The 27015-nt window shown below is 40.4% G+C and overlaps 2 protein-coding genes across 2 annotated transcripts in view; one reads left to right on the top strand and one right to left on the bottom strand.

The window, feature by feature from the left end:
- tpra (translocated promoter region a, nuclear basket protein) overlaps positions 1-8482 on the bottom strand; it is a 52842-nt gene extending 44360 nt beyond the window's left edge. Inside the window, 8 exon segments of the mRNA XM_034119098.1 lie at positions 830-910; positions 1274-1366; positions 2040-2204; positions 2788-2891; positions 3062-3152; positions 3761-3825; positions 3951-4055; positions 8233-8482. Coding sequence (XP_033974989.1) covers positions 830-910; positions 1274-1366; positions 2040-2204; positions 2788-2891; positions 3062-3152; positions 3761-3825; positions 3951-4055; positions 8233-8383 — 855 coding nt within the window. The 5' untranslated portion in view covers positions 8384-8482.
- Positions 8483-8980: 498 nt separating this feature from the next.
- Positions 8981-26765, top strand: odr4 (odr-4 GPCR localization factor homolog). Its single transcript, XM_034119997.1, has 14 exons — positions 8981-9078; positions 9400-9503; positions 10139-10249; positions 10677-10769; positions 11903-12009; positions 12090-12126; positions 12640-12783; positions 12920-13015; positions 13298-13345; positions 13962-14081; positions 15282-15390; positions 24781-24984; positions 25624-25675; positions 26650-26765. The coding sequence occupies exons 2-14, from the start codon at positions 9405-9407 to the stop codon at positions 26711-26713; spliced, it is 1284 nt and encodes a 427-aa protein (XP_033975888.1). The 5' UTR covers positions 8981-9078; positions 9400-9404; the 3' UTR covers positions 26714-26765.
- The last annotated feature ends 250 nt before the right edge of the window (positions 26766-27015 follow it).

The raw sequence follows: 27015 nt of genomic DNA, 5'->3' as shown, positions 1-27015 counted from the left end.
TGATTGTCCATAGTTAATCGCGATTAATCGCAAATTAATCGCACATTTTTTATCTGTTCTAAATGTACCTTAGAGGGATATCTCTGAACATTACAAATATTCGCCTCAATTCAACCTGGAACCTCTCTCATACAATAATACTGTGTGTGTGTGTGTCTAAATGTGAGTGTGTGTGTGTGTGTGTGTGTGTCTAAGTGTGTGTGTGTGTGTGTGTGTGTGTGTGTGTAGAGACACTGTGATGGATCTATGGAGCTATGTGCAGCTCAAGGCATATATGCTCGAATGGGAGCTGCCTGGACGCTGCAATCATGTTGCGCGCACTATCCGTGCTGAGTGTGCTGACTTTTCGTACAATGTCCCACTGTCTGACTACCTGCATAAAGTCAAGTGCTCGGCGCAGTTGTCGGCGAAATGTCATTGAAACAGCTCCTTATATCCGTCAGCGCAGCTAGCTAGCACCAGATGCTAACAACAACAACACGTAAGGTGTGCCTCGCTCGCGCGAGTCGCGCCACACATACACACTCCTTCCCGGTTCTCCCGATGGCCAGTCCGGGCCTGCCGGTGAGCGTGGTAGTGTGGTCTGCCACAAGCGGGCGGCAGGAGCGAGGCTGTCAGCATCAGCTTGTAGATGGTATTTTACACTCGATGCGCTCTGAAACTACGGCGGCCGAGGACAAAAAATACACATGCGTTAATCGCGTTAAAATAATTAGTGGCGTTAATTTTTTTTTGCGTTAACGCGTTATTAACGCGTTAACTTGACAGCCCTAATATATATATATATATATATATATATATATGTCAAGCGCCCTGAAGTGATTCTTACCTTGTAAAGAGAAGACAGCTTCATGTGAGCGTTGAGTTCACTGCGGTATTTCTGCTCCATGGCACTCTGCTCGTCTTTAGACTGGAGGGACATTCACATCATAAACAATTAACAACACTACATATGTTTACATATTGCACATATTTCTAAGCTGCCCTTACTAGTCTAATTTGTACTTATGTTTTTTGCTCATGATAACATTTAATCTTTTCCTGTACATTTTAAGTTAAGAGTGAAAAATCAATACTGAAAGAAAATAGTTATATTTAAGTCTCTATAGCACTCGTTATGGTTCTTTCAAATATGTATTTTTAGCTGGACATGCCTCAGAGCTTGCTTTAAGGACCTGAGGGTCCTAACAATGGTGCGAGGACCTTCAGCTCTCCTGCTGTACATACTCTGAATGAAGCTCATCGCTGAGACCACAGCGTGTGTTTGTATTACCTGCTTCAGTTTGTTGTTCAGATCGTCAGCTCTTTTACTCTGGCTTTCCCTGGTCTGCTTCAGAGAGGTCAGCTGTCTTTCCAGTCTGGTCACCTGCAGAAGAGAAAACAGATTTCAAAAGTCTGATAGGATGCCATGCTTCACAATGTCTTTATTTGTAATGAGTCATTTCAATGAAACGTGACATCAGAGGGCAGAAAGATCAGATTTGTGTTATGTCCCTTAGATTTAGGGAGTATACTTTCGTTCTGTGAACATTTACATATTCCTCGGACAATGGTTGCCCAGTTCTCCACCACACGTTTTCAAACTTGCACAACTTTTCTTTCATAATTGTATTGTGTTTTCATTCAATTCTACATTATGTCTTTAGTATTTTTAAGGCATTATTGTTTATATTTTATTCACTTTATATATTATATATATATTTATGCTTCTTGATTTTTGCAATACTTTGACTTTTAATTGATATAAAATAATACACCAAAGCGAGCTCTATGTATGTTAAAACCTACTAGAATAAATCATTTGGATTCTACATGGTACAATGTAGCTGGTCTGGCTCAAAAGACACGTTTTAAAAGCCCTGAAGAATGAACATAAAGTAGCCAACTGACTGTCTCATATTCCATCCAGAAGGCTATGTTCACAGAGAGGAGAACAGCACACACACTGTCACATTGACATGTGTTTTACATTCCAAAGTCAGTGGTATTACTAGCTGCATATATCCCAAACTGTGCTGAGTTTGTGTTTCGACTGTTACCTGCTCCTTGGTGTTCTTCAGACCTCCCTGCAGTTCCAGTATCTCTTTGCCTTTCTCTCTGTTGGTGTTCAGCAGCTCTTCAGTTTTGGTCTTCAGCTGTTCTGTTAACCACGAGATGTTCTTCTCGTGCAACTCTTTCTCCTGCTCCATACGCGTCTCTCGGTGCTAAATTATACAAACCCAAATAGCAAATGAACAATCGGAGCTTTGTGGTTAGCACTGTATCTACTATTATGTACTGAGGATTAGTGATCAATGGATCAGTTCTACTCTTTTAGACCTTGCATAAACATGCATCTTTTGTCATCTGATTGCAAGTGGACTACTTGTGGTCACATCACAAAACAAACGCACATTAATATTAAGCCGAACAGGGACATGTTTGATTCAGAGTCTTTGTATCTGCTTTGGCAACTTATTTGTGGAGATAAGCCATAAACATGCTGTTTTTCATTAGTAATTGGAAACACAAACAAATACACCAAAGGATTAGCCAGACAGTTTGCATGTCAAAATATATACACACTTTAGAGAAAGCTGCATTAGATATTAAGAATGTCACTTCTGTTAGAAACACAACTTACTTTGTATTTTAGAAGATTTGTGTTTTGGAACTTGTTCTTATTACAGAACCAAGAGTTTTCTTGAAGCGAGCCTCTAGTGGTCATTTGTAAGACTGCAGCTTAATGCATTTAGACATGAGTTGTTCTATTGAGATGTTGTTCTTTTAATGAAGTGTAGTGTGTACCTGTACAGAAGCTTCAGATGACTGTATATTGTCCAGTTTTAGCTGCAGCTCCATCTTCACCTTACTGGTCTCTGTCAGCTTCTCATTCAGACGCTTCACATCCTCTGCAAACACACAAAACATGAAGCTGAAACACTCAAAACTCATCTGAATCAAGCGCCTACGTATAAAAGATGTAGTCTCTGCTTCAGATTGCATATCTTCTTATGAAAACAGACAATGCAGTATTAACAAGCAGTGCTTCCAGGTTAGTTTGTTAAAGCTGATATCTCACCAGAGAGGTTTTCCACCTCCTGTGTTCTCTTCTCCAGCAGCCTCGCCAGCTCTCTCTTCTCCGCCTCAATCTCATACTTGGCCTTGGTTTGCTGTAGACCCACACACACACACACACAGGAATTTAAAACGGCCCATACTTTTAGAAAATGTTAAATATTTGGAATAATATATATTGAATACGTTTGAGTTTTCAATAGTCTCAATTAGCTTTTAATGATAGCAATCATGCAGTCATTATATTTGAGAAACATGTCGAAGTTAAGAGGATCTGCTCAACACATTTAAGAGGTGAACATCTATTTATACGTGATTTAGTGGGAAACAAAGTCCAATTTTGCTGTTCACTAATAAAGACATAAAAACACATGAAATATCAGTTAAGATTGAAATAACCAATGCCACTAACACCATGCAAATGGATTTTTTACTTTCAACAAAATCTAAAAACAACATTGTGAAATTCAGTGCACTTTAATATAAGCTTCTTCTATGTCACTTACCTTCTAAAACGAAAATTACAGTTATTCAAATGTATCGTTAAATAAAAAGTTTAAACAACGAAAAAAACTGTAGGCCTACTTGTTTTGTTATTTTTATAAAAGTGACTGAAGACAAATAACAACGTAAACTTACCCATCATAACCAAACAATATCAGAACATTATAAACACTTGAATGGATATTCATAAGGAGCATACCTGTTGTGGTGTTTTATCTTCAGGGGCCTCTGCCTCAATTCCCTTCAGAGTGCTCAGCTCTTCATCTGCACAAAGACAAAAAGGCACAGTTAACACTGACGATCAAAGTGGTAACCGTTAACTTAAAGCACGGGTGCCCAAAAAACTGTAAGAAAAGAATGCGTGTGTTTTAATAGCGTATGTTAATCACTGAGTTTTTTTTTTTCCTCCACGAGTGTCTGCAGGTCTCTGGTGGCAGACAGGATCTGCTCCTGACTCTCAGCCAGTCTCTTCTCAAGGTCAAAGTACTGCTGTTCTGTAGGGGAGGAGGACATCAACAGGAATACATATCAGACCTCAGAACTCTCTAGCAAATGGTTTATTCATGTGCCACAGGACATACAAATACACATATATAATAAAAAAAGTATATATACACATATTTAGAAATCATAGAAAGGCTGCAAGTTTTGAACATGAATGAGCAGCATATTTTCTCTGAGCTGTTTTTAGTAACGTTAAATCCTAAGTAAAAGTAGAAATACCAAAGTGTAGGAATCCTCGGTTACAAGTGAAACTACAAAAGTATTAACATCAATATATACTACCTAAAATATAGTACGAAAAGTAGAAGTACTCATTATGTAGATTGGCCCATTTTAGAATAATGTTTTGATAATAATTACTGAAGCACTAATGTGGTTATTACTTTGTATGCTGAAGGTTAGTGTTGTGGAAATGTATAATTAAAGGTGGGGTAGGTCATTTTGGAGAAACCAGCTCAAGTGCACTAGAATTTGAAAATACACAGCCGGAAGAAATCTGCCACTTCCTTACAGAGCCCCTCCTCCAACACACACATGACCAATGAGGGCATGAGATAAGTTTGTGCACAGATGGAAGGCTGACAGGCAGGTAGGCCATCCAGTCATTTTAGCCGGGCCGGCTCAGATGATTGGTCGTGCTTTTGGTCGTGCGAGAATTAAGATTTACTTCCAAAAAGAAAAGCAACATCTGCCATCTGGAACTATTTTGGATACAAAAAGGTTCTTCTCTTCTTCATTCACAGATGAACCCCCTTATTTGAGGGTAAGCAACATGCATTATCATGACATGTTAGATCATGACTTAAGGTATGATGAGTCAACCAGTTAAGATCCAGACGTCCGTGACTAAAATCCTTCATCCGGTTAAATATAGTTAAAAAAAACGCAATATATATCGCAGGGGAAAAAAATATCGCAATGTACGTTTTTTTCAATATCGTGCAGCCCTAAGTATTACTGTAACTTAATTATCTGTTTATTTCCCACGGTTTGAATTCACAGCTAGCCTCTAATTTCCACTTCCTTAGAACAGACAAAAGTCTGTCTCTACAACCATTGGTTTGTAATTAACATGCAAGTTAAACCGTCTGGCCAAAGGTTTTCCTGTAATGTATATTGCATAGCTGGTAAGTTTCAACCGTCTGGTCAACACTTCTTGTAATGTCAATTTGCTTGCTGAGGACCATCCCCTTCCCTCCTTCTGTAGTGTATCAAATGTTTGTATTTTCTGTTGTATGTTGTCAGATCTTGTACAAACTTCTTGGTGCAAGACTCTGTCCTTTCAGCTGAAATAGATTAACTCTGTGCTTTTTGACTTTTATTGACTTTATTAAATAACAACTTTGCTTTAAACTTCTATTATTTGTTCATTTCTTGCCAACCAGGTTGTTTCTGTTTTTTAAGTGGAATTTCCTCCACAGTTAGCTGTTGAATTTACTCCAATTGTAACTAAAGTCTGATTTAAGAGTAGGGCTGAACGATTAATTGATTTTAAATCGAAATCGCAATTTGAAATGATGCGATTATCAAATCGCAAAGCCTGCGATTTCTTTTACTTTTTTTTTCTTCTTGTGTGTCAGTCATCCACACCAATCAGAAGTGCTGTACTCCACATGTACCAGCCATTGTTAACCAATCAGAGGTGGCCCATGATAGAAGGTGATAGACAGATTGATCCAATCACCTGCCAAGTATTTTTGAAATACTTTTCCAAATGGCTTCCATTTCCTAGATGGTTTGGTGAAACAAAGCATCTGAGTCAGGTTAGTAATGCTCCATCACATGTTTCTATTACAGGGTGAATCTTAAACTGAAGCTTGACTTTAAAAGCAACCCAACGGAAGTTTCATGTAAGTTTAGTTCTTTCACTCGTAGCTCGGGCTGCGGGGGTGCTTGAGACAGGAGCACGTTGATGCGACCTCCCCAGCCGGAGATATGGCCGCATTTTACAATAAACTTCCGTTGGGTCGCTTAAAAACAAATATCGCGAATCGAAATCGCAATCGCAATATTTGTCAGAAAAATCGCAATTAGATTTTTTTTCAAAAATCGTGCAGCCCTATTTAAGAGTTGATTATATTTCACAGTACAAAGTAGCAAAACATTGAAATACTCTAGTAAAGTGCAAGTCCATTAAAAGTGTACTTGAGTACAGTATTTGAGTAATGTACTTAGTTACTTTCTGCCAATGTCAAAAAGTGCCATGCCAAACTTCACTTCAATTTATAAGCTACAGTAAGGTTCACTGGGCTGATAACAATGTTGTAAACATAACAGACATTTGGGAAGTTTTACTAAAGTCTGAAATAATTCAACACATCTTGGATTTATTCCTTAAATATAATGCAGAGTAAAACAACTGTTGGCAGTGGTGTAAAGTAACTAAGTACATTTACTAAAGTACTGTACTTACTTAGTACAGTTCTTTATTTGAGAATTTCAATTTGTTGCTACTTTGTACTTTTACTCTACTACAGTTCAGAGGTAAATTGTGTACTTCTACTCCACTACATGTATTGAATACCTTTAGTTACTTTACAGATCTGGATGAATGATGTGAAATATAATCAAGTGTTAAATCAGACTTTAGTTCCACCTGGAGTAAATTCACAAGCTACCCTGCAGTATACAAAAGGCGCGTTCACACCGGAGTACTTTTACCCCGTATTTTCCCGTTTAGTTCCGTTAGTACCCCTTATGTTGCGAGTACCCCTTATGTTGCGTTCACACCAAATGTTGCGTTCACACCAAAAAGAGTACTTAGTGCCGGGAACTTTTACCCCCATTTTTAGTGCCTGCCTACAAAAAAAGTACCAATTTCTATTGGCTGGGCGAATCACAAACCACGCCGCGTAAAACTCTGAAAATGTTTGTGAAGCCGCCATTGTATTTGTGGCATTAGCATTATTAGCATTAGCCCCACGCACCAACGGAGAGAGAATAACTTATGGCAACACAAAAAAAAACATGGGAGCGGTGGAGTGATGAGGAGGTGTCGGCGTTCTGGCGATTTACTGAAAAACTTTTTGGGAATTTTACGGGGCATGGTTTGCATTCCGCCCAGCCAATCAGACATAGGAACCTTTTTCTCCCACAAAAGTACCTGCTCTCTAGCAGGGACGGAAAAGGGGGTAAAAAAGGTTCTGATTAACTAATTTTAGTTCCGGCTCTTTTTTTTCTTTTCGGAACTATATCGGAACTAAAGTGGGAAAAGTACTGCGGTGTGAACGCGGCTATTCAAACTAGCTGCATCTTTACCAGCTTTGAGAACACTTTAATGATCAATCATTATAAAACATATCATATATATTATTCTGAAATGGACCAATCTGTACAATGACTACTTTTACTGTCGCTACTTTAACTATATTTAGATGCTAATACTTTTCTACTTTTACTTGAGTAACATTTTGAATGCAGGACTTTTACTGTAACAGAGTATTATCCATCCATTTATATTATCCATAGAGTTTATACTGTAGACCTGCACAGCAGCCCAGTCATTTGCCATACTGTGTATCATGTCTCCTGATTACAATTGTGATTTTAAACTATCCTATTTTTTTTCAATCCTGCATGGACCACTTTCCCGTGCAACCTTTTATGTTGTGTTTGATGAGTCTAGGTATAGTGTTTTAGATCAGGACCAGGTCTAATGTAGTCTAGATGCGAAAAAAGCAGCGAAATCTCCTGAGTTGCTCCTGACAGGGCTGCTGTGCAGGTCTACAGTATAAACTATATGGATAACGGGGTAATGAGGATCACAGGCAGTTGGGAGGTCAGGGGACTGCAAAGGTAGGAACACGATGAGGGCAAATGGTGGGAAGGAGAGGAAGAGCAGGGTCTGAAATTATGGCAGGTGTTAGTGGCAGATAAATGACAATTATTTATATGTTGATAAATGAGACAAAGAATTGACACAAAGCTTTTTATGAAAATGTCTTAGTATATAGCTCAAAGCTAACTTCAGCGTCGTCTGCTAAAGTTAGCCCCTGAAGCTAACGTTAGCTGGCAGATTTAAGCATTGAGGAGGACACGCATGTATTTGCCTTTTGCCGAATTAACCAGAAGACAGCTTCACATCATACTGGAGTTTGGCATGAGGTTTTTAATCACTTTATACATACTAACGAGCTTATTACTTTCTACTAAAGTGTTGCTACCTACCGCTGTCTGCTTTGAAGCGCTCGTGCTGCGTCCTGAGCGCCTCGTTAGCATTCTGCAGCTCTGTAACAAACTTCTCGAGCTTGTTCTGGGCTCCTTTCGGGAGTTTATTCAGCTCTGTCCGCTCCAGAACCTGCAGCAGGACGGCCGCCATCTCCACCTATCCCGGTTCCCCTGAATATTAATAGTAAATTGCAAAAACGCTGGTAAAATGATTGTCGCACTGTCCACAAACCCGCTGAACTAACCGAGTTTTAAGGCACACTCCTAAGCGGGAAGCGTTGAAAAGTTTCAAAATAAAGTACTCATTGACAACCAGGAAGCCACCTAGCCTAGGATTTGCACCTATGATTTAACATGACTGGTGGAGTAAAAAAATCTGTTTTTTATGTGGAACAAAATTCTATTTTATATTAAAAAAAACAGAAGGAAAACATTGCTATTTTCAATGATGATAACAGTAACAATATATTGCAATGTGTTTTACTTTAGTTAAGCCTAACTGTAACTGCCCTTTGACATTTAAAAGTCGTAATTAAAGTACCTTGATAGATGGATTCAAACCGAAGTAACGCATTGAGAGTCTGATGCTGACAACTAGCTTTTGTGTTTGGGTTACTGTTGGAAGTTTTATTTTGGAATTTTATTTACAATGTTCCGTTTTCTTGTGTAACTTGACCCCTACGACAGAGTCGTGCGACGGAAATACGTCATTGCGCAAAGCATAGTGGTAACTAGAGTTTTTCTGCACTGCTTACGAATCCTGACGAACCATTGCCTGCTGTCAGAATTAATAGCAAGTATCCTGCCTTCTGGCTCATATTTGACCCACTGTCTTGCTTCTGTCAGGTAATTTCTCCGAACAACATCTAATTCAAGCTGTAAAAACTCATTTCAATTGGAACTCGCCATCTAACGTTAGCTTAATGAAGTCAATAAAACCAGTAGGCTAAAGTTAGAGCATACAACCCTTAAGCATAGGACTTAACGTTGAGCCTAAATTGTACTTTGTATTGTTTACTTTAGTTTTATATCGCAAGCGTATACAAAGTATTTGCTGTGTTCTTCCACATTTCCCAGCACTTTCTCATTGCAGACATGTTTATAAAGACAAACATTGTCTATAACTTATGTTGCCTCCCCCCCTCTCTCTTTCCTCTCTGTCCTCAGGCAGTATGGGTCGCAGTTATATCGTAGAAGATGCTGTGGAGGGATGTCTGTCTAAACTGTGTGAACAGAAAGCAGGTTCAGTCACAGGCCTGCTACTTGGACAGGTGAGGTGATACAGAAACATCTATGTGGAGTTCAACTTTTGCTCAGTAATCCTGTCCTGTTAACTGGTGGACTTCTGCCTCGGAGTAACAGTTTGCTATCCAAACTGCAAGACAAACTAGAAAATAATCACTTGCACAAAACTCAAGTTTTAGACACATTTCTGTTTTCTCTTTTGTTGATCTATCTGTCATCAAGTGTGCAGTAGGCCTGCACACTTGATAAATGGTAACTATTTAACTGATATTGCAATTGCAATATGATTTACAATACTGGAGCGATTGATCATTTTTGCGTGATTATTCTCATTATCATCATAGTGTGATTTTTGTACCTAACAAAGATATTTTTTGAAGCCTGTAGAATATGATTTGTATGCTGGGTCCTCTATGGAGCTACTCCATCCTTCATTCAGAATAATATTTACACATCATTTGTCTGTAAAACTGTGCCTCCTGTTTCTTAAATATCGCCCTAGCCCATATTGCGATGTTGCTTAAACTTTGATTAATTGTGCAGTTAGTGTCTCAGTTTGTTGAATGTATTGGATTGTTGGGTCACATTATATTAAATGAAAGAGTATTTATCGTACGTGAATTGAATAGACAGTAATCAATATTAATGACTAACATTTCAGAGCTCACCCCAAAGGGACTTTGTCGTAATGGCAACTAGGACGCCTCCTAGGGAGGAGACCCCTGCAGGAAACCCTGTGGACAAGGAGTGGGTGAGCGAGCACGCTCGACAGGTACGCTCTGTGCTAATACTCCGGTGGTCTGAGAATTCAAAAGGACAATGAACCACCTTTAATGTGGCTGTCCAATCAGCTTGGTTGTTCCTTTTGGCTGATTAAAGGTAGAACATCCCTCGGTGCATGCTTTATTAGATAATAAGTGTGTATAAAATGAACTACAAAAGTTCAGAGTGTGTAGGGGTTTGGAGAACACACTCATTAAATAGTATATACAAAAAATAGAATTCCACTTGGTTGAATACCTTTTAAAATGTATCTATAGCATGTAATGATTTTGTAGAAGCTATTTGTTCTTTAGCCAAGAACAAACAAAACAAAAAACAAACTTAAACTTGTTTCTCTCTTTCTAGCAATCACACTTTAAGATGTCATGTGTTTTTGCTTTGCCTGCAGGATGTGAATTGGTTTGATCTGTTTTCAGGTGTCTCGTATGCTACCTGGAGGCCTCTCTGTACTGGGAGTATTTATCATCACTGATACTGAGGCAAAGGACACACTAACCACACTCCGACAGGTACAATTCATACAAACACGGCGTACATGTACATGATGTACGCACAATTAAAGCTGCAGCAATCCATTTCTGGCCACTAGGGGGCGAACAAACATTACAATATATGACAGATTACCTTTGATTATAAAGTTGTTGTGACTTGTTAGGACCTACGTTTACTGATGCAGTACCTTTTGAGGAACAGGATTCCACAATGGCTTTCACAATGTCACTTAAGGCAAGTGAAAAGAAAGTACAGACTCAAGTATAAAGAGAATGATACCATGATACATAATAAATGAAAACCTAAATAAATAAATGATGGTATTCCTCCAATAGCCCTTTTTTTGTTTCCATTTGTGACATATACCTTCTGAATTCCATACATAAAGGCAAATGGCACATGATGGGGATGCTGTTGAGCCATGTTGCCCGCATATAACAATACGCTTATTCTTAATACATTTTCACCATTTTAGAATTTTGTGCTGAAGAAAATTGCATTTGAAAGCATTGTTTAGGCCCTCAAAGTTCAGATACAAAGTGCAACACCACTAGAGCCTAATCACACAAAGTCTAAACAGATTCATCTTGAAGTGCTTTTTAAAGGTGTTCACAGATTTGAGGTCACAAGGGAACAAGTTGAATCAAATGCATTTCTGTCTAAAACTTGGAGCGAGGAACTACCAACCAACAATTCACACACACACACACACACACACACACACACACACACACACACACACACACACACACACACACACACACATACACACACACACACACAAGAACCTCACACAGAAGATTGCCCTGTCCGCTAATACAAAATCTCCCACTATGAACCTTAACATTTGATTTGTTGCTTTGTTTGTTGTTTTGTGTTGCGGCAATCCTGACGTGTCACCCAATGTATTCAGTTATTTTCTGTTCTGTCTATTTTACTTGTGGTGTCTCCCTTAACTAAACATCAGCATCCATTTTCAGTCTCATATTTACTGTCTGTATATATACTCTCGCTTTATAAAATAAGCACTCTGTGTTTGTGATGCTCTGCTAAGCTCTGGAAGTGATTTCCACATCACATTTCCATGGCTCATGTGCATGTACCTGTGAGTGTGTTTTAATCCTCTGATGTGTGTGTACTCTGTGTTCAGTTGGTCTTCGCGATGGAGAGCCTGGTCTCCTCGGAGCAGCTGTGGAGCCCTGCAGAGGATGATGTCTCAGACTGTGTCGCACTGCACATCAACCGCAAGACCAGGAAGTATCCTTTCCACTCCGCCTGCTCATTGTTTCAGTCAGCCAGCAGATAATGTGTGGATATTCTTTAACCCCACATATCAGAACCTTCTGCAGAACCTTTGACGTCAAAGATCCCAAGGTGTGTTTACCTTTCTCTCACAGAACCACTGCTTCAATTTGCTGTCTCAACACTTATAGAATACTCAAGCCACTCCATCAATTCCATTCATTTGTTCTCCTGAAGCATCACTTCAAAGGCATTTTAACATAAGGCAATTCAAAGTGCTTTGCATAAAACCCTAAAAGCATTAAGATATTATACTGTATTATAATATTATGTTTAAGTAGTATTTAAAAACATTCGTCCCAATGAGGGGTCATTTACATTTTTACAGCAAAAGTGTGTATATATAGGGACAAATAATAAAACACTGTTAGCTAAAAGATAAAATAGAATATGTTTGTTATAAATACCAGAATTAAAGTTCCAGTGCAGCTTAAGATGTGAGTAGTTATTATTTTAATAAAAAGCAGCGGCATATTTGTTGACCGGGAATCATTGGGATCAGGGTCTGAAGGTTGAAGCTTGTGACTCACAAATGTCGGTAGCATTGTGTAGTTCCAATAATGTTAATGTGATGATCTGTTCCAGAGCACGGCCAAGCCTGCAGACTGGAGGTACCAGGCGGGGGTGTGCTCCTCCTGGAGCATGGTGTCCTGCTGTCTACATGTGGACATGTTGGTGCCGCTACCAGACAACAAGACGGATCCAGAAAACATGGATAAATGTCTTAAGGTTAGTGCCAAACACCACACACACACACTCACACACACATACATACATACATACATACATACATACATACATACATACAGCACACACTTTCACACTTTCATTTGCAGGAACTTCAATAGAAAGCTCTTTGTTTCAGGAGGAGCTGAGAGGGTGGGCACAGCGGCTGGAGAGCGGAGTGTGTCTGATGGATGGGAGAAAGCTGGCAGAGGACGCAGAGCTCCCCGGAGGACAGGTTGTACATATCTGACCAACACTAAGAAAAACATATAACAAAATTAATCTATAAAATCAGATTTGACCTAAAGAAAAAACATTGCTGCACCCTTGCTCAACAGCATTTTGGCAGTGAATGTGGTATGAATGCATAAGGCCCTTGCAGACTGCCAATAGGTCTCATCCCTGTTGCACTTTTTTTGTTTCTTAAAGCCTGAATGCAGAGCTGAATCTAACTGATTCTCTGGATGGAAAAACTGCAGTATTATTCTAACCCACTGTGTGTGATATGTCTCTACAGAAGAGGAACGTGAGACAGACGTACACAGCTCAGATACTCGTCACACCGGTAAGGGACATAAACACACACACACACACACACACACACACACACACACACACACACACACACACACACACACACACACACACACACGTCATAACTCAATAATACAAAAAATAATACTCTTGTTGTTCACCACTTCTGTAGAAAATATTTTTGACCATCATTTGTCAGTCATGCTTTTCTTAATAAAATAAATAGATTTGTGTTGCAAATTGTACTGTGTATAAGCCCTTTTTATAATATATGTGTATATATACATATGTATATATGTATATATATATACTATATATGTATTGCCAATCCCTCAATAGAGCGGTGCAGTGATGACGTATTTTGTAGGCCAACCGGAAGTTATCATCATAAGGATTCCCTTGATAAAAAGCAATGGGAAGTTCCATTGGATTTTGGAATGTTGCAGAAAATGAGATATGTGGCAAACACACGTTTATGATACGGCTGGATAATCTCTACATATTAACACCACTTTTATAGTTTTTGAAGAGTAAATGCTGTCATCAGAGGTAAAAAGTTAACGAGTGAAGCTTCTAACGAATGAAGCTTCGAACTCAGTCGGACACTTGTACATGCTGTTTGTGAAGAACCTAGTTTGTTGTGTTAGAGCGAGCAGAGGTTAGCAGATGTGGAGCAGCGGTGTGGAGGCAGCGTGTCCATCAGAGGAGCCGTCCACAGCAGGGCGTACCTGCACAGCAACAAACCAAAGGCCAGGCTGGCGCAGAAGGTAATGTTCAAAGTTCGAGTTTAACAGCTTTTGTAGGAGCCAAAACGCTTATTTGGTCATCATATCATCATTTGTTTACACCAAAATTAGTCACTCTGACAATTGTCCCCTGGGTGTGATTTAAGATATTTAGTCCACCTGTGCTGTGCTGGGATTGTGTGGAAAGAGAAAGTGGGTTCTACTCTGGTTATTGTGTTCTTTGACTTTCTTTATTAAACATTGTGAAACTTAATCTCATTACGGACTGCTTAATTGGAACGAGTGCTTCTAAAGCGACATCATTTCATGGAAGTGTTCGTCACTACAGCTTTATTGTCATGTACTCAGAACTACAGAGTAGCTATGCAATGACCATTTTAAGTCCCAGGCTCCTCCAATAATGCAACATAAATATAACAACAAATAAAAAAACAAGACAAACAGTGCAAGAATAAACTAGTAGAAATGAAGTATTGCACAACTAATGTGCACGTGATGCAGGAGAAGTTAAAGTGGACCTATCATGCTATATTTGAATAACATATTGTAGGGCCATACCTATATAAGGTATATTTATACGTTTTCTTTTTCAAAATACCAAACAGATCATGCATTTTAGCCATGCCTCATTTTGCTCTATTTTGCTCTCCTCCACCCTGTCTTTGCATGCGCTGCAGCTGACCACGCCCCCCTGCAAAGGAGGGGGCCGAGTTACGAGCGTCATGTTACCATGCTACGGCAACATCTCATTCCCCTGATAGGTGGAGAGTTGGCCATATAGGCGGAGCTCCTCCGTCCTGACGTCAGGACAGTGTTCAAATCTGGATCAGTTTTTATCAGATCCGTTGCAGCCCCTTTTTTTAGAGATTTGGGTATGGAGGAAAATAGAGAGGGTTGTGTTTTCTGACACTTGGTGAGTTCCCTGGAACACCGGGGACACATATTCATGTATAAAAGACGTACAAAAGTGCATTTTGCATGATAGGTCCCCTTTAACTACAAGTCAAATAGAAAATGATAAGCTAAAGATAGAATGCAAATGAAATGCTGTAGAGTGAAATAAAAAACAGCTTACTGTAATAATAGATAAATATTGAGATGCAAACAGATGAATGGTATGATGTTGTGAAGGCACATAGCTTAGGAGTTGAACAGTCTAATGCTGTAGTTCATAAGAATTACAAGTGAACGATCGTCGTGTTGTCATGAATCTGTGGACAGCTGCTGAAGAGGGACGCCGTCTCTACGGTAACCACACGGGTTCAGATGCTGCTGGAGAAGCTGCTGACGTCTGAAGACGAGAACAAGAGCAGCAGCAAACAAAAGAGAGGTACACACACACTCACACACACAAACACACACATACAGACAGTGTATGATTCACGAGTTATGAGCTTGTTTGGCTGTAGGACGTCAAGGTTAAGGCTGAGGTGGGCGGGTTTAGGGTCAACCAATCACAGTGAAGAGAAAGGATTAGAATGCTGATAGGAAGATGTCTGCTCAACTGTGGGCAAATGATTACCTGACTAAAACTTGATTTCTAGCAAAGTGGTGTAAAGAGTTAGTGAATAAATGTTACCATCCTCATATATGAAACATAAATATCATATTGCCATCCTTTTTATATGTTTTTTATTATTATTTATTTTTGTATCATTTGAGGTCTGAATGCTCTTTTAAATGACATCATCTCATTGCACACTTATTTGCTGTAATGCTGTAATCATTATCCGACTGCTTATCTCCCTTTTCCTAATAGTCCTATCATGGTTGTTGATGCAAACAAGCATGTTGTTCTGTTCAGATGATAGTGACTAACTTAAAGTGGACCTATCATGCTATATTTAAATGATATATTGTAGGGCCATACCTATATAAGGTATATTTATACGTTTCTGTTTTCAAAATACCAAACAAATCATGCATTTTAGCCATGCCTCATTTCGCTCTATGTGCTGTTTGCTGTCTACGGGTCTGATTCTGCTGACCACGCCCCCCTGCAGGAGAGGGGAGCCGTGCTCTGATCAGCTGCTGGGCTGTCAGAAGAGGGGGAGAAAAAGAGATCTCCATCCTCCGTGTTTTATTATATAGAGTCGTTATTCATTTGTTTTTCAGGTGGGTGTTTGTCATCTGCTGGTGGACTAACCGGAGAGAATTACAGTGCTTGCCTCGACGGGGAGGGATTGCATTGAATTAAAGCAGCAGGAGCAAACGCTTGCCTCGGGGAGGGAGAAAAAAAAGCCACAGCGGAGAATAAACAGAAGGGTAACCATGGTAACTATGGGCGGGAAGTCTTCTTCGCTGCTTTTGTGGCAGTCTACAGCGCCACTTACAGGCCTGGCATATGTACTACAGCGTCTCCAGCACTTTCGAGCAGCAATGGCCGGCCGTGGCCCAACCCCACATTCCCCTGATAGGTGGAGAGTTGGCCCAATAGCCGTAGCGCCACTGTCCTGACGTCAGGACAGTGTTCAAATCTGGATCAGTTTTTATCAGATCCGTTGCAGCCCCTTTTTTAGAGATTTGGGTATGGAGGAAAATAGAAAGGGTTGTGTTTTCTGACACTTGGTGAGTTCCCTGGAACACCGGGGACACATATTCATGTATAAAAGACGTGCAAAAGTGCATTTTGCATGATAGGTCCCCTTTAAGATAAATACTGCTGTTTTATCTAACACTACAGAGTTGTTCACTGACTTAATGACTCTTTTATTCATTTTCTAACATTTGCTACTGTTACACTGAGTTTCAGCACGTCAAAGGTCAAACATTTAATGATCGTCAAAAAAACAAGCTGTCTTACCAAGTACCAAATTAGCAATATTAAAAAAACTAAAATTGACTAAATATTTCCCCCCCAAAAAAAAGTGATGGAAAATGTTGTCAATTTTTGTTTTTTTAATATTGCTAATTTGGTACTTGGTAAAACCATGGTAAAAAGTGGTAGAATCAGCCCTATATATTATATACAGTACCAGTCAAAGGTTCGGACACACATATGGAATTATGTAGTAAACAAAAAAGTGTTAAAAAAATCCAGAATATGATTTTTATTTTATATTCTTCAGAGTAGCCCCCTTTTGCCTTGATGACAGCTTTGCACACTCTTGGCTTCTCTCAGTCAGCTTCATGAGGTCGTCACCTGGAATGGTTTTCCAACAGTCTTGAAGGACTTCCCAGAGGTGCTGAGCACTTGTTGGCTGCTTTTCCTTCACTCTGCGGTCCAACTGATCCCAAACCATCTCAATTGGGTTGAGGTCGGGTGATGGGGAGGCCAGGTCATCTGACGCAGCTCTCCATCACTTTCCTTCTTAGTCAAATAGCCCTTACATAGCCTTGAGGTGTGGTTGGGGTCATTGTGTGTTGAAAGAATGCTGCAGAATGCTGTGGTAGCCATGCTGGTTAAGTGTGCCTTGAATTTTGAATAAATCATCAACAGTGTCACCAGCAAATCCCCCCACCACCCACCATCACACTTCTTCCTCCATGCTTCACAGGGGGAACCACACATGCAGAAACCATCCGCTCACATTACATTTACATTACATTACATTGCATTTAGCTGACGCTTTTATCCAAAGCGACTTACAATAAGTACATTCGACTAGGAAGATACAAACTTGAAGAAAACAGAATCATATAAGTACATCAGGTTTCATAGAGCCAAAACATTTCAAGTGCTACTCAACTGGCTTTAGATAAGCCAGTCCTTTATTAGTATATAAGTGCTCTGTTAGCAGTTCTTTGTTAGTAATTCTATCGCTCGAAGTGGAGTCGAAAGAGATGAGTTTTCAGTCTGCGCCGGAAGTTGTGTAAGCTATCTGCTGTCCTGATTTAAATGGGCTCATTCCACCATTTTGGAGCCAGGATAGCAAACCCACGTGTTTTTGCTGATGGGAACTTGGGTCCCCCTCGCAGTGAGGGTGCAGCGAGCCGTTTGGCTGATGCAGAGCGAAGTGCACGCGCTGGGGTGTACAGTTTAACTATGTCCTGGATGTAGGAAGGGCCAGATCCATTCGCAGCATGGTATGCAAGTACCAGTGTCTTGAAGTGGATTCTAGCAGTTACTGGAAGCCAGTGAAGGGAGCGGAGGAGCGGCGTGGTGTGGGAAAATGTTGGAAGGTTGAAGACCAGACGAGCCGCTGCATTCTGGATGAGCTGCAGAGGTCGGATGGCACATGCAGGTAGACCAGCCAGGAGGGAGTTGCAGTAGTCTAGGCGTGAGATGACGAGAGCCTGGGCCAGAACTTGCGTCGCTTCCTGGGTCAGGAGGGGACGTATCCTCCTGATGTTGTAAAGAGTGTATCTGCAGCAGCGGGTTGTAGCAGCGATGTTTGCAGTGAAGGACATGTTGTTATCTAGGGTCACACCCAGATTCCTTGCAGTCCGAGTTGGGGAAACAACAGAGGTGCCGATGTTGATTGTTAGGTCAAGAGTGGGACAATCTTTTCCCGGAAGGAAAAGCAGTTCAGTCTTGTCAAGGTTGAGCTTGAGGTGGTGAGCAGACATCCACTGAGAGATGTCAGCTAGACAAGCACAGATGCGTGCGACAACCTGGGTTTCTGAGCGGGGAAAGGACAGAATTAATTGGGTGTCATCAGCGTAGCAGTGGTATGAAAAACCATGTGGGCTAATGACAGATCCGAGCGAGTTTGTGTACAAGGAGAAGAGGAGGGGACCAAGAACAGAGCCCTGAGGGACCCCTGTAGTTAATTGACAAGGGTCGGACTCGGACCCTCTCCAAGTTACCCTGTAGGTGCGGTCTTTGAGGTATGAGGTGAGGAGGGAAAGTGCAGTGCCTGAAACTCCAAGTTCTTGGAGAGTGCAACGGAGGATCTGATGGTTCACCGTGTCGAATGCAGCAGACAGGTCCAACAGGATGATGACAGAGGAGAGGGAGGCTGCTTTAGCAGTGTGCAGTTCCTCAGAGACAGCAAGGAGAGCAGTTTCTGTAGAGTGACCTTCCTTGAAACCAGACTGGTGCGGATCCAGAAGGTTGTTCTGATGGAGATAACAGGAGAGTTGTTTAAAGACAGCGCGTTCAAGTGTTTTAGACAGGAACGGGAGGAGAGAGATAGGCCTGTAGTTTATAACATCAGATGGGTTGAGAGTGGGTTTCTTTAGGAGAGGGTTTACTCTTGCCTCCTTGAGACTGTTTGGAAAGTCACCAGAAGTTAGAGAAGTGTTGATGAAACGGGTGAGAAACGGTAGAATATCAGGAGCGATAGTTTGAAGGAGGTTTGAGGGGATAGGGTCCAGAGGACAGGTGGTAGGACGGGCAGAGGTAATGAGGGTAAGAACCTCACTTGGAGAGAGAGGGGGAAAGGAGGTTAGTGTGTGGGTGAACGGAGGGTCTGGTGACCCAGTGGTGAGTAATGGTGAGTCGGAAAAAGAAGAGCGAATATCATCAACCTTTTTTTCAAAGTAGTTAACAAAGTCGCTTGACAGAAGGGAGGAGGGGGAAGGGGCTCTGGGGGGTTCTAAGAGGGTGGAGAAGATGGAAAATAGTTTTTGGGGATTGGAATAGGAAGAATGGATCTTATCTTGAAAGAAAGTGCTTTTTGCCTGAGAGATCGAAGCAGAGATAGGTTAGGAGGTCGTCACGGTGTTTGGATTTCCACCGTTTCCGCTCTGCTGCCCGAAGGATGGTTCTATTAGCACGCAGTGCGTCATTTAGACAGGGAGCAGGAGGGGACTGACGAGCCTGCCGAGATGTGACAGGACAGAGAGAGTCCAGAGAGGATGAGGCAGGAGTTGGAACGAGTCAGAGGAAGGGAGGGCTGAGAGCACCGATGAGGCAAAGGTAGAGGGGGAGAGGGAACGAAGGTTACGGCGGACAGGTGCAGGATGAGAATAGATTAGTTTGTTATGTTTGGAAAGGGTTGGAGAGAATGAAATGAAAGAGTGGTCGGATGTGTGAAGTGGGTTTACAGAGAGGTTAGAAGTAGTGCAGTTCCTTGAGAATATGAGATCAAGGACATTGCCAGCTTTATGAGTTGGTGGGGATGGAGACAGTGAGAAAGCAAAGGTGGATAAAAGACATGTTAGTTCAGCTATCTTCCCTGTCTGGAGGTTGAAGTCTCCGAGAAGTACAGCGGGAGGGCCAGTTTCAGGGATGTGTTAGAGGAGATGATCTAATTCCTCCAAGAAGTCCCCCAAGGCGCCTGGTGGACGGTAGAGAACAACAATGGTTAATTATATAGGATGGGTTACTGTGACGGCATGGAATTCAAAGGTGGAGTGAAGTTAGGTAGTTGGTAGAGGGAAAAGCTCCATTTGGGAGAGAGCAGGAGACCAGTGCCACCTCCTCTGCCAGTGGGTCTGGGTGTATGGGTGAAGGAATATGCTGTGGAGAGAGCTGCTGGGGTGGCTGAGTTGGATGGTGTAATCCAGGTCTCAGTGAGAGCAAGGAAATCTAGAGACTGCAGGGAAGCGTAGCCCGAGATGAAGTCAGCCTTAGGAACAGCTGACTGGCAGTTCCACAGGCCACCTGTAACTAGATGTTGGATCTCAGTGGAGCATGTGGGATAGACGAGAGCAGGCCGGTTATATCGATTAGGAGATACACAGGGCCAGTGATAATTGCGAGAAGACACATGAACAGGGATGGAGAAAATACACATGATTATAGCATGGGGGGCTAAAAAGCAAAAATAAAATAAAACACCAGCGATACTTAGCTCATTTAAAGTAGGATTTGCCTCCTTTTTGCCTCCCGCAGGACTCCAATGTCTTTGTCAGTCTTCGTCTTTCTGACGCTCCTGGAAAGAGCTGCCTAAAATGGAAGCTTGTCCTGATAGCTGCGTTCTCACAGCTGTGGGGCCACACCCCTTTAATGAATTAACTCTCTACAGCTGATGGGCGACAGCAGAGTCTTCCTGCCAATTGTAATGCACAGTTGAGACAAGTGCCCCACTGAGTCCTATGTAAAGGCCCTGACACACCAGACAGTCACCAGAGAACTCGCCGACACCGACACCGACAGTTGCATCCGCGAGTTCTCCTGCGTCTTGGCCATGTGTCGCACTGGAACACACCGCAAAGACTTCAGCCGAGCACGTACGAACTGCGCATGCGCGAGTGGCAATAACTCTCCTTACCAGCAGGCGGCGGTAGTGTGTATTCGTCATTCAAAATAGGCAACAACCGGAAGACAGAGAAGAAGAACAGACTGATATAAACAAACAACAAATAGCGTGTGCGTTCCATTTTCACTCTCGTCCATCGAAAACATGTTTTAGAATATAAAAATACATGAATGATGAAATGAGCACATAAAGTGCAGACATACTATAAAATCACAGTTAATAGACCTGCATCTGATGATCGCAGTGTTCTGGCGGGTGTGTAGTTTATTGAGTCAGCAATGTAGTAATGTATGCAATGTAATAATGGCCACTTCTTGCTAAATTTACATTTCCATGTGATGCTTTTATCCGAGGCGACTCACCATAGGTAAATGAACAGCAGTAGACAGTATCTCATTTACTTAGACACTGTACTTAAGGACAATGTTGAGGTACTTCAGACTAATCCTGCAACTTTATACTGACAAATAAACCGATGAGATGAAAAACCGGACTTGACCAAACAAATCACAGAGCTCTCAGCAGAGGACAGCCGGGGACGCTCCCGCCGATATCAGAGATGTCCCTGCTATGTGTGGGAGGTAAGAGAGGACATTTAAGGGCTATGTTTGATGTCTTTAAGTATCACCTGCTGGGGTTTAGCTGCTGTCCTGTGCCTTCTTAAATCGTTTGTTTACGTCCCTCACTTCCGTTTCGCTTCTCATTTGCTAGCTGAACAGCTGATCAGAATGGTTTCTTGGCCCGATAGCTTGTGTCCGACAAATGGCCGATTCAACATGTTGAATCGGCCGTGTGTCGACCGTGAAAGGCCAAATAAGGCGTGTCACGGCCGAGGGTTCGGGACACACCAAACTTTGGGCGACAGGGCACGCTTCGTCGCCAGACAACCGAAGACGGCCGATATCGGCCTGGTGTGTCTGGGCCTTAACAGGTTATTTTGAGCAGATCTGAGATTGAAAATCTCACAAAAGCCCAGTTTTAGCTAGAATAACTACAGAACAATTATACAGAGTAGAATAAATGAAACAGAGAGGTCTATTTCAACAAGAATATAACTTACAGAGATTAGGGTGAGGTATTGTCCTCACTTGGTCAAGGTAGTACACACGCTCACCTTCTCTGCGTCTCACAAAGACACAGCGGCTGGAACCAAAAATCTCAACTTTGGACTCATCAGACCAAAGTACAGTTTACACTGTCTAATGTCCAATCCTTGTGTTTCTTGGCCCAAACAATTCTCTTCTTCTTGTTGTTCATCCTCAGTAGTGGATCTTTGCAGCGATTGGACCTTGAAGGCCTGATTCACGCAGTCTCCTCTGAACAGTGGATGCTGAGATTGTCTGCTACTTGAGCTCTGTGATCATCTATGTGGGCTCTAATCTGAGGTGCTTTCATTTGTGGTTTCTGAGGCTGGTAACTCTGATGTATTTATCCTCTGAGCAGAGGTAACTCCTGCTCTTCCTTTCCCGGGGAGAGCCAGTTTCATCATAGCGTTAGATGGTTTTTGCGACTGCACTTGAGGATAAATTCAAAGTTCTTGACATTTTCCGGATCGACTGGCCTTCATTTCTTAAAGTGATGATGGACGGTCGTTTCTCTTCACTGAGTTGAGTGGTTCTTGCCATAATATGGATTACAGCAATAGTCAAATAGGGCTTTCCACTGTGCACTAACCCTACCTCTGCACAACACAACTGATGCTCTCAAACACATTAAGAAGGAAAGTCATTCCACAAATTGAGTCTTGACAAGGCACACTTGTTAATTGAAAACCATTCCAGGTGACGACCTCATGAAGCTGACTGAGAGAAGCCAAGAGTGTGCAAAGCTCTCATCAAGGCAAAAGGGGCTACTTTGAAGAATATAAAATAAAAATCATATTCTGGATTTTTTTAACACTTTTTTGTTTACTAGATAATTCCACATGTGTTCTTTCATAGTTTTGATGTCTTCAGTATTAATCTACAAAGTAGAATCTCATTGAATGAGTGTCCAAACTTTTGATTGGTACTGTGTGTATATATTATATATATATATATATATATATATATATATATATAATTAATATATATATATATATATATATATATATATATATACAGTACCAAAAGAAAGCTATGGAATCGGCCCTATATATATATATCTATATAATAATAGTATATATATATATATATACTACATTAGATAATTATAATATATACATACTATATATTATATATATTATGATAGATATATATAATATATATATATTATATATGTATCTTATATATGTATGTATATATATATTATATATATATATATATGTATGTATGTACTGTATTATATATATATAATATATATATATGTATGCTATGTATGTATGTACTGTATATACTGATATATTATCATATATATATATTATATATGCTATGTTCTGTATTGTATGTATGTATGTATGATATTATATTTATATGTATGTATGGTATGTATATGATATATGATGTAGGATGTATGTTATGATATATATATATAATGGTATCGTATGATATATATAATCTATATATACTATATTCTATATACTATATATATATATAGGGCCCCGAATTCCATAGCTTTCTTTTGGTACTGTAATATATATCTATATATATATATATATATATATATATATATATATATATATACATATAAGCAAGGGGAAAATATAGTATTGTGGGTAAACATACTAATAAAGAGAAGCCTGGGTCATTTAATTAAAGGTAGGGGAGGTAATTCACTTCAGAAACACTTGTTATATTCCATGGAATGCTCTTAACATCCCGATAGCAATGAATACATTAAATGCTTTGACAATAAATACATTAAAAAATGTCATCTGTGGAAGCTGTAGTACTGTAAAAAGTACGACCAATCATCTGAGCCGGCCCGGCTAAAATAACTGGATGGCCTACCTGCCTGTCAGCCTTCCATCTGTGCACAAACTTATCTCGTGCCCTCATTGGTCATGTGCGCGTCCGTGTGTATTGGAGGAGGGGCTCTGTAAGGAAGTCTGAAGGAAGTGGCAGATTTTTTCCGGTTGTGTAGTTTCAAATTCTAGCGCACTCGAGCTGGTTTCTCCATTCTTACCTACCCTACCTTTAACTATGATGGTGCAAGATGTCTGATTCGCTTATTGGTCAAATAAACCCCAAATATGTGTTGGCTTATTGGATCAGACCACTGCCAAATGTAGTGATGTTTCTGTAAAGCTGTTTTGACTCACTGTTGTTTTATTTGGGATCTTTCCTTTTTATATATTTATAATGTTCTTCATTTATTCACTTTTAAATGTTCAAACAAGCTTTGAAAAATAAATATTGCTCCTTTACTTATTTAAATGAACTGTTAACAAATGTCTGTGTGACTGCACCTTCAGTCAAGTCACCCGATGATGCTTATAATGATGGCTTCAAAGCAACTAGCTAAAGAGCTGTTGGGAAATGAAGGAACATGTGCCACCATCATGCTAGTGCTACTTGTGGTAGCTGTGGCTGGTGTTTAATTCATTTACATCAAATCACTTTAGAGTCTTTATTGATAATTACAGTCTTATTGGACACCAACATTCCCTCTCAACCTTTCTCCCCACTGTGCCTCGGACTCCTTCTGTATTTCAGAGCTCTTCTGTCTCCCTCATCGTGTCTTCTACCCGCTGAAGGCGAGCGGGCCACTGTGTGTGTGTGACTACCAGTTCAGTGACGAGAGTGTGTCTGAGGTGACCGAGTGGCTGAAGGAGATGCTGGACATCGACGCAGCCGAGGAAGACTTGGATAGCAGCCAGGAGGCGCCGGGGGAGATCACTGAGAGGGACGTTGGAGCAGGTAAGAATGAATACAGTTCGTAGAGTAGGACTTTAACACCAACATTAGTTTAATTTACAGCACATAAAGTACCAGTTTTCATTCCCTTTCTCTTATCACATCATTGATTACATGATGATCAGAGTTTAGGTTAAAGACATCCCCAGACTGTAGAATTCTTGACCTATATTACACTATTCAAAATATATGTATAAACTTGAATAATATTAGAACTTAAAACATGTGATAACCACATTTAAATGAGTGTTTAAGTGCATTTTACTGCCACTTTATTCTTATTTTATTCTTACAAGCACATATCATGTGAGGCCATGAAAAGATACACCATTACCCAGGGAGCCTTGGACACATTTATCCATAATGATTACATCCAATCCAAAACTTTAACCTCTAATGAAGTCATTCCTACAGCTATGCAGTATGTTATTTTATAAAACCACAGGCCCACAGTAAATCAAGTCTGTGCCCTCTCTGATTACCAACCTGTCCAGCTGTTTAAGAACAGTTGGCTGAAATCCAGTAATGTCAGTCCATGGAAAGGACCCATCTTTACCTGATTCCTTCAAATACCCAGGTTTGACTGAGACATTTGTATTATTATAAAGGAGTGGATGAAATGATTTGTGTTGTGTCTTCCAGAGCCCACTGTGGAGACGGTTGTAGCACTGAGCCAAGAGGAACAGCTTTATTGGTAAAACACTGTGTACTGCAACACCTTCAGGCTCACTAACACTCATTACATCACAAGCAATAATAACACTGGTCACGATTGCAGCCACTGAGCCAGAAACCTTTATTCCTTAAATATTGGACCCTACATTTACCAAAGTGCAACTGAATAGTGTCATCTTTTGACCCCTTTCTGCTTTGTTAATGTGTCCACTTCTTTTTAAACCCCCACATCATACTTATAGCAGGCTTTCTGTTCAAAAATAACAAGTTTCTCCTGACCTACAGCCCAAGCAAATATTCCACATGGACCTTCAACCACCTCTTTACAGTGGGCTGTTATATAACATAGCTACTGACTGGTGTAGTCAAGGACATTACGACTGTATGCTTAGGCTATGCTTTTGTTCCAGCTGATAAATGCCTCTTAGATATTATCATTGGTTTTCACATAGCACCACAGCACACATATGTGTTGTTATTTCCCACTCCTTTCATGCACTGTAAAGGGAATTGCTTTCTTCATTGATGTTAGCAGAATTGACACACTTGTTAGATTAAGTTGGTCAGGTTTCTCATCTCACCAGTACTACTACCAGTCAGGACCCTTTTTTCTTATACAGTCTTGTGAGCACCAGTCAGCCTGTGTTTGTCTGTAAGGGTGTAAGATCCTGCACTGAAAACGTTTAATTTAATTTCATGTATTATGTACACAAATTTCACATAACTGTATTAGGTTAGTTGAAAGCAATAATATTAAGTTTAAATACAAACATATTAGGTTTAAACTTAATATTATAGCTTTCAAACTAACCTAATAAAGTTATGTGAAATCTGTTGACATTTGGTTAAAGTCAACGGTTCATTTTTTTCAGTGGATTTTGTCAAAAAGCTGTATATAATTTGTCATTCATATAAATAACACCAGCCACATTCACCACTTTTAAAATGTATCATGAGTTGCGAGATCTGTCCTGAATCTTCTCTGTATTTCAGGTGTTGCCATGGCTACTGCTGTCGCCCTACTTGCCACTGCTGCCTCGATGCTCTATCTCAATGACGTCTAATTCAAACATGCTCACAAACATAATAAAGTGTTTGTTTGAACATTTCCAGAAAGGTTTTTTTAAATCAGAAATGTAGTAATGCAGTTAAAATACTGGATTGATGTTTTTTTTTTTTTTTTTTTTTACACTTATGCTTTTATGAGTTTTCACAACAATAATAACAGAACAAGAAAACATAATACACACAAATCAGTTTGTAAAATAAAGCACAATAAATACTAGTTGTCTGAAGACCTTCAATATTCACACATACCGTACAGGATTGAATTAGTCATTTCACTTACTCATTGGTGTC

This window comes from Trematomus bernacchii, unplaced genomic scaffold, assembly GCF_902827165.1.
Source record: "Trematomus bernacchii unplaced genomic scaffold, fTreBer1.1, whole genome shotgun sequence".
Taxonomy (NCBI): domain Eukaryota; kingdom Metazoa; phylum Chordata; class Actinopteri; order Perciformes; family Nototheniidae; genus Trematomus; species Trematomus bernacchii.
The sequence above is the reverse complement of the archived record's forward strand: the minus strand, read 5'-3'. Positions and strand labels throughout refer to the sequence as shown.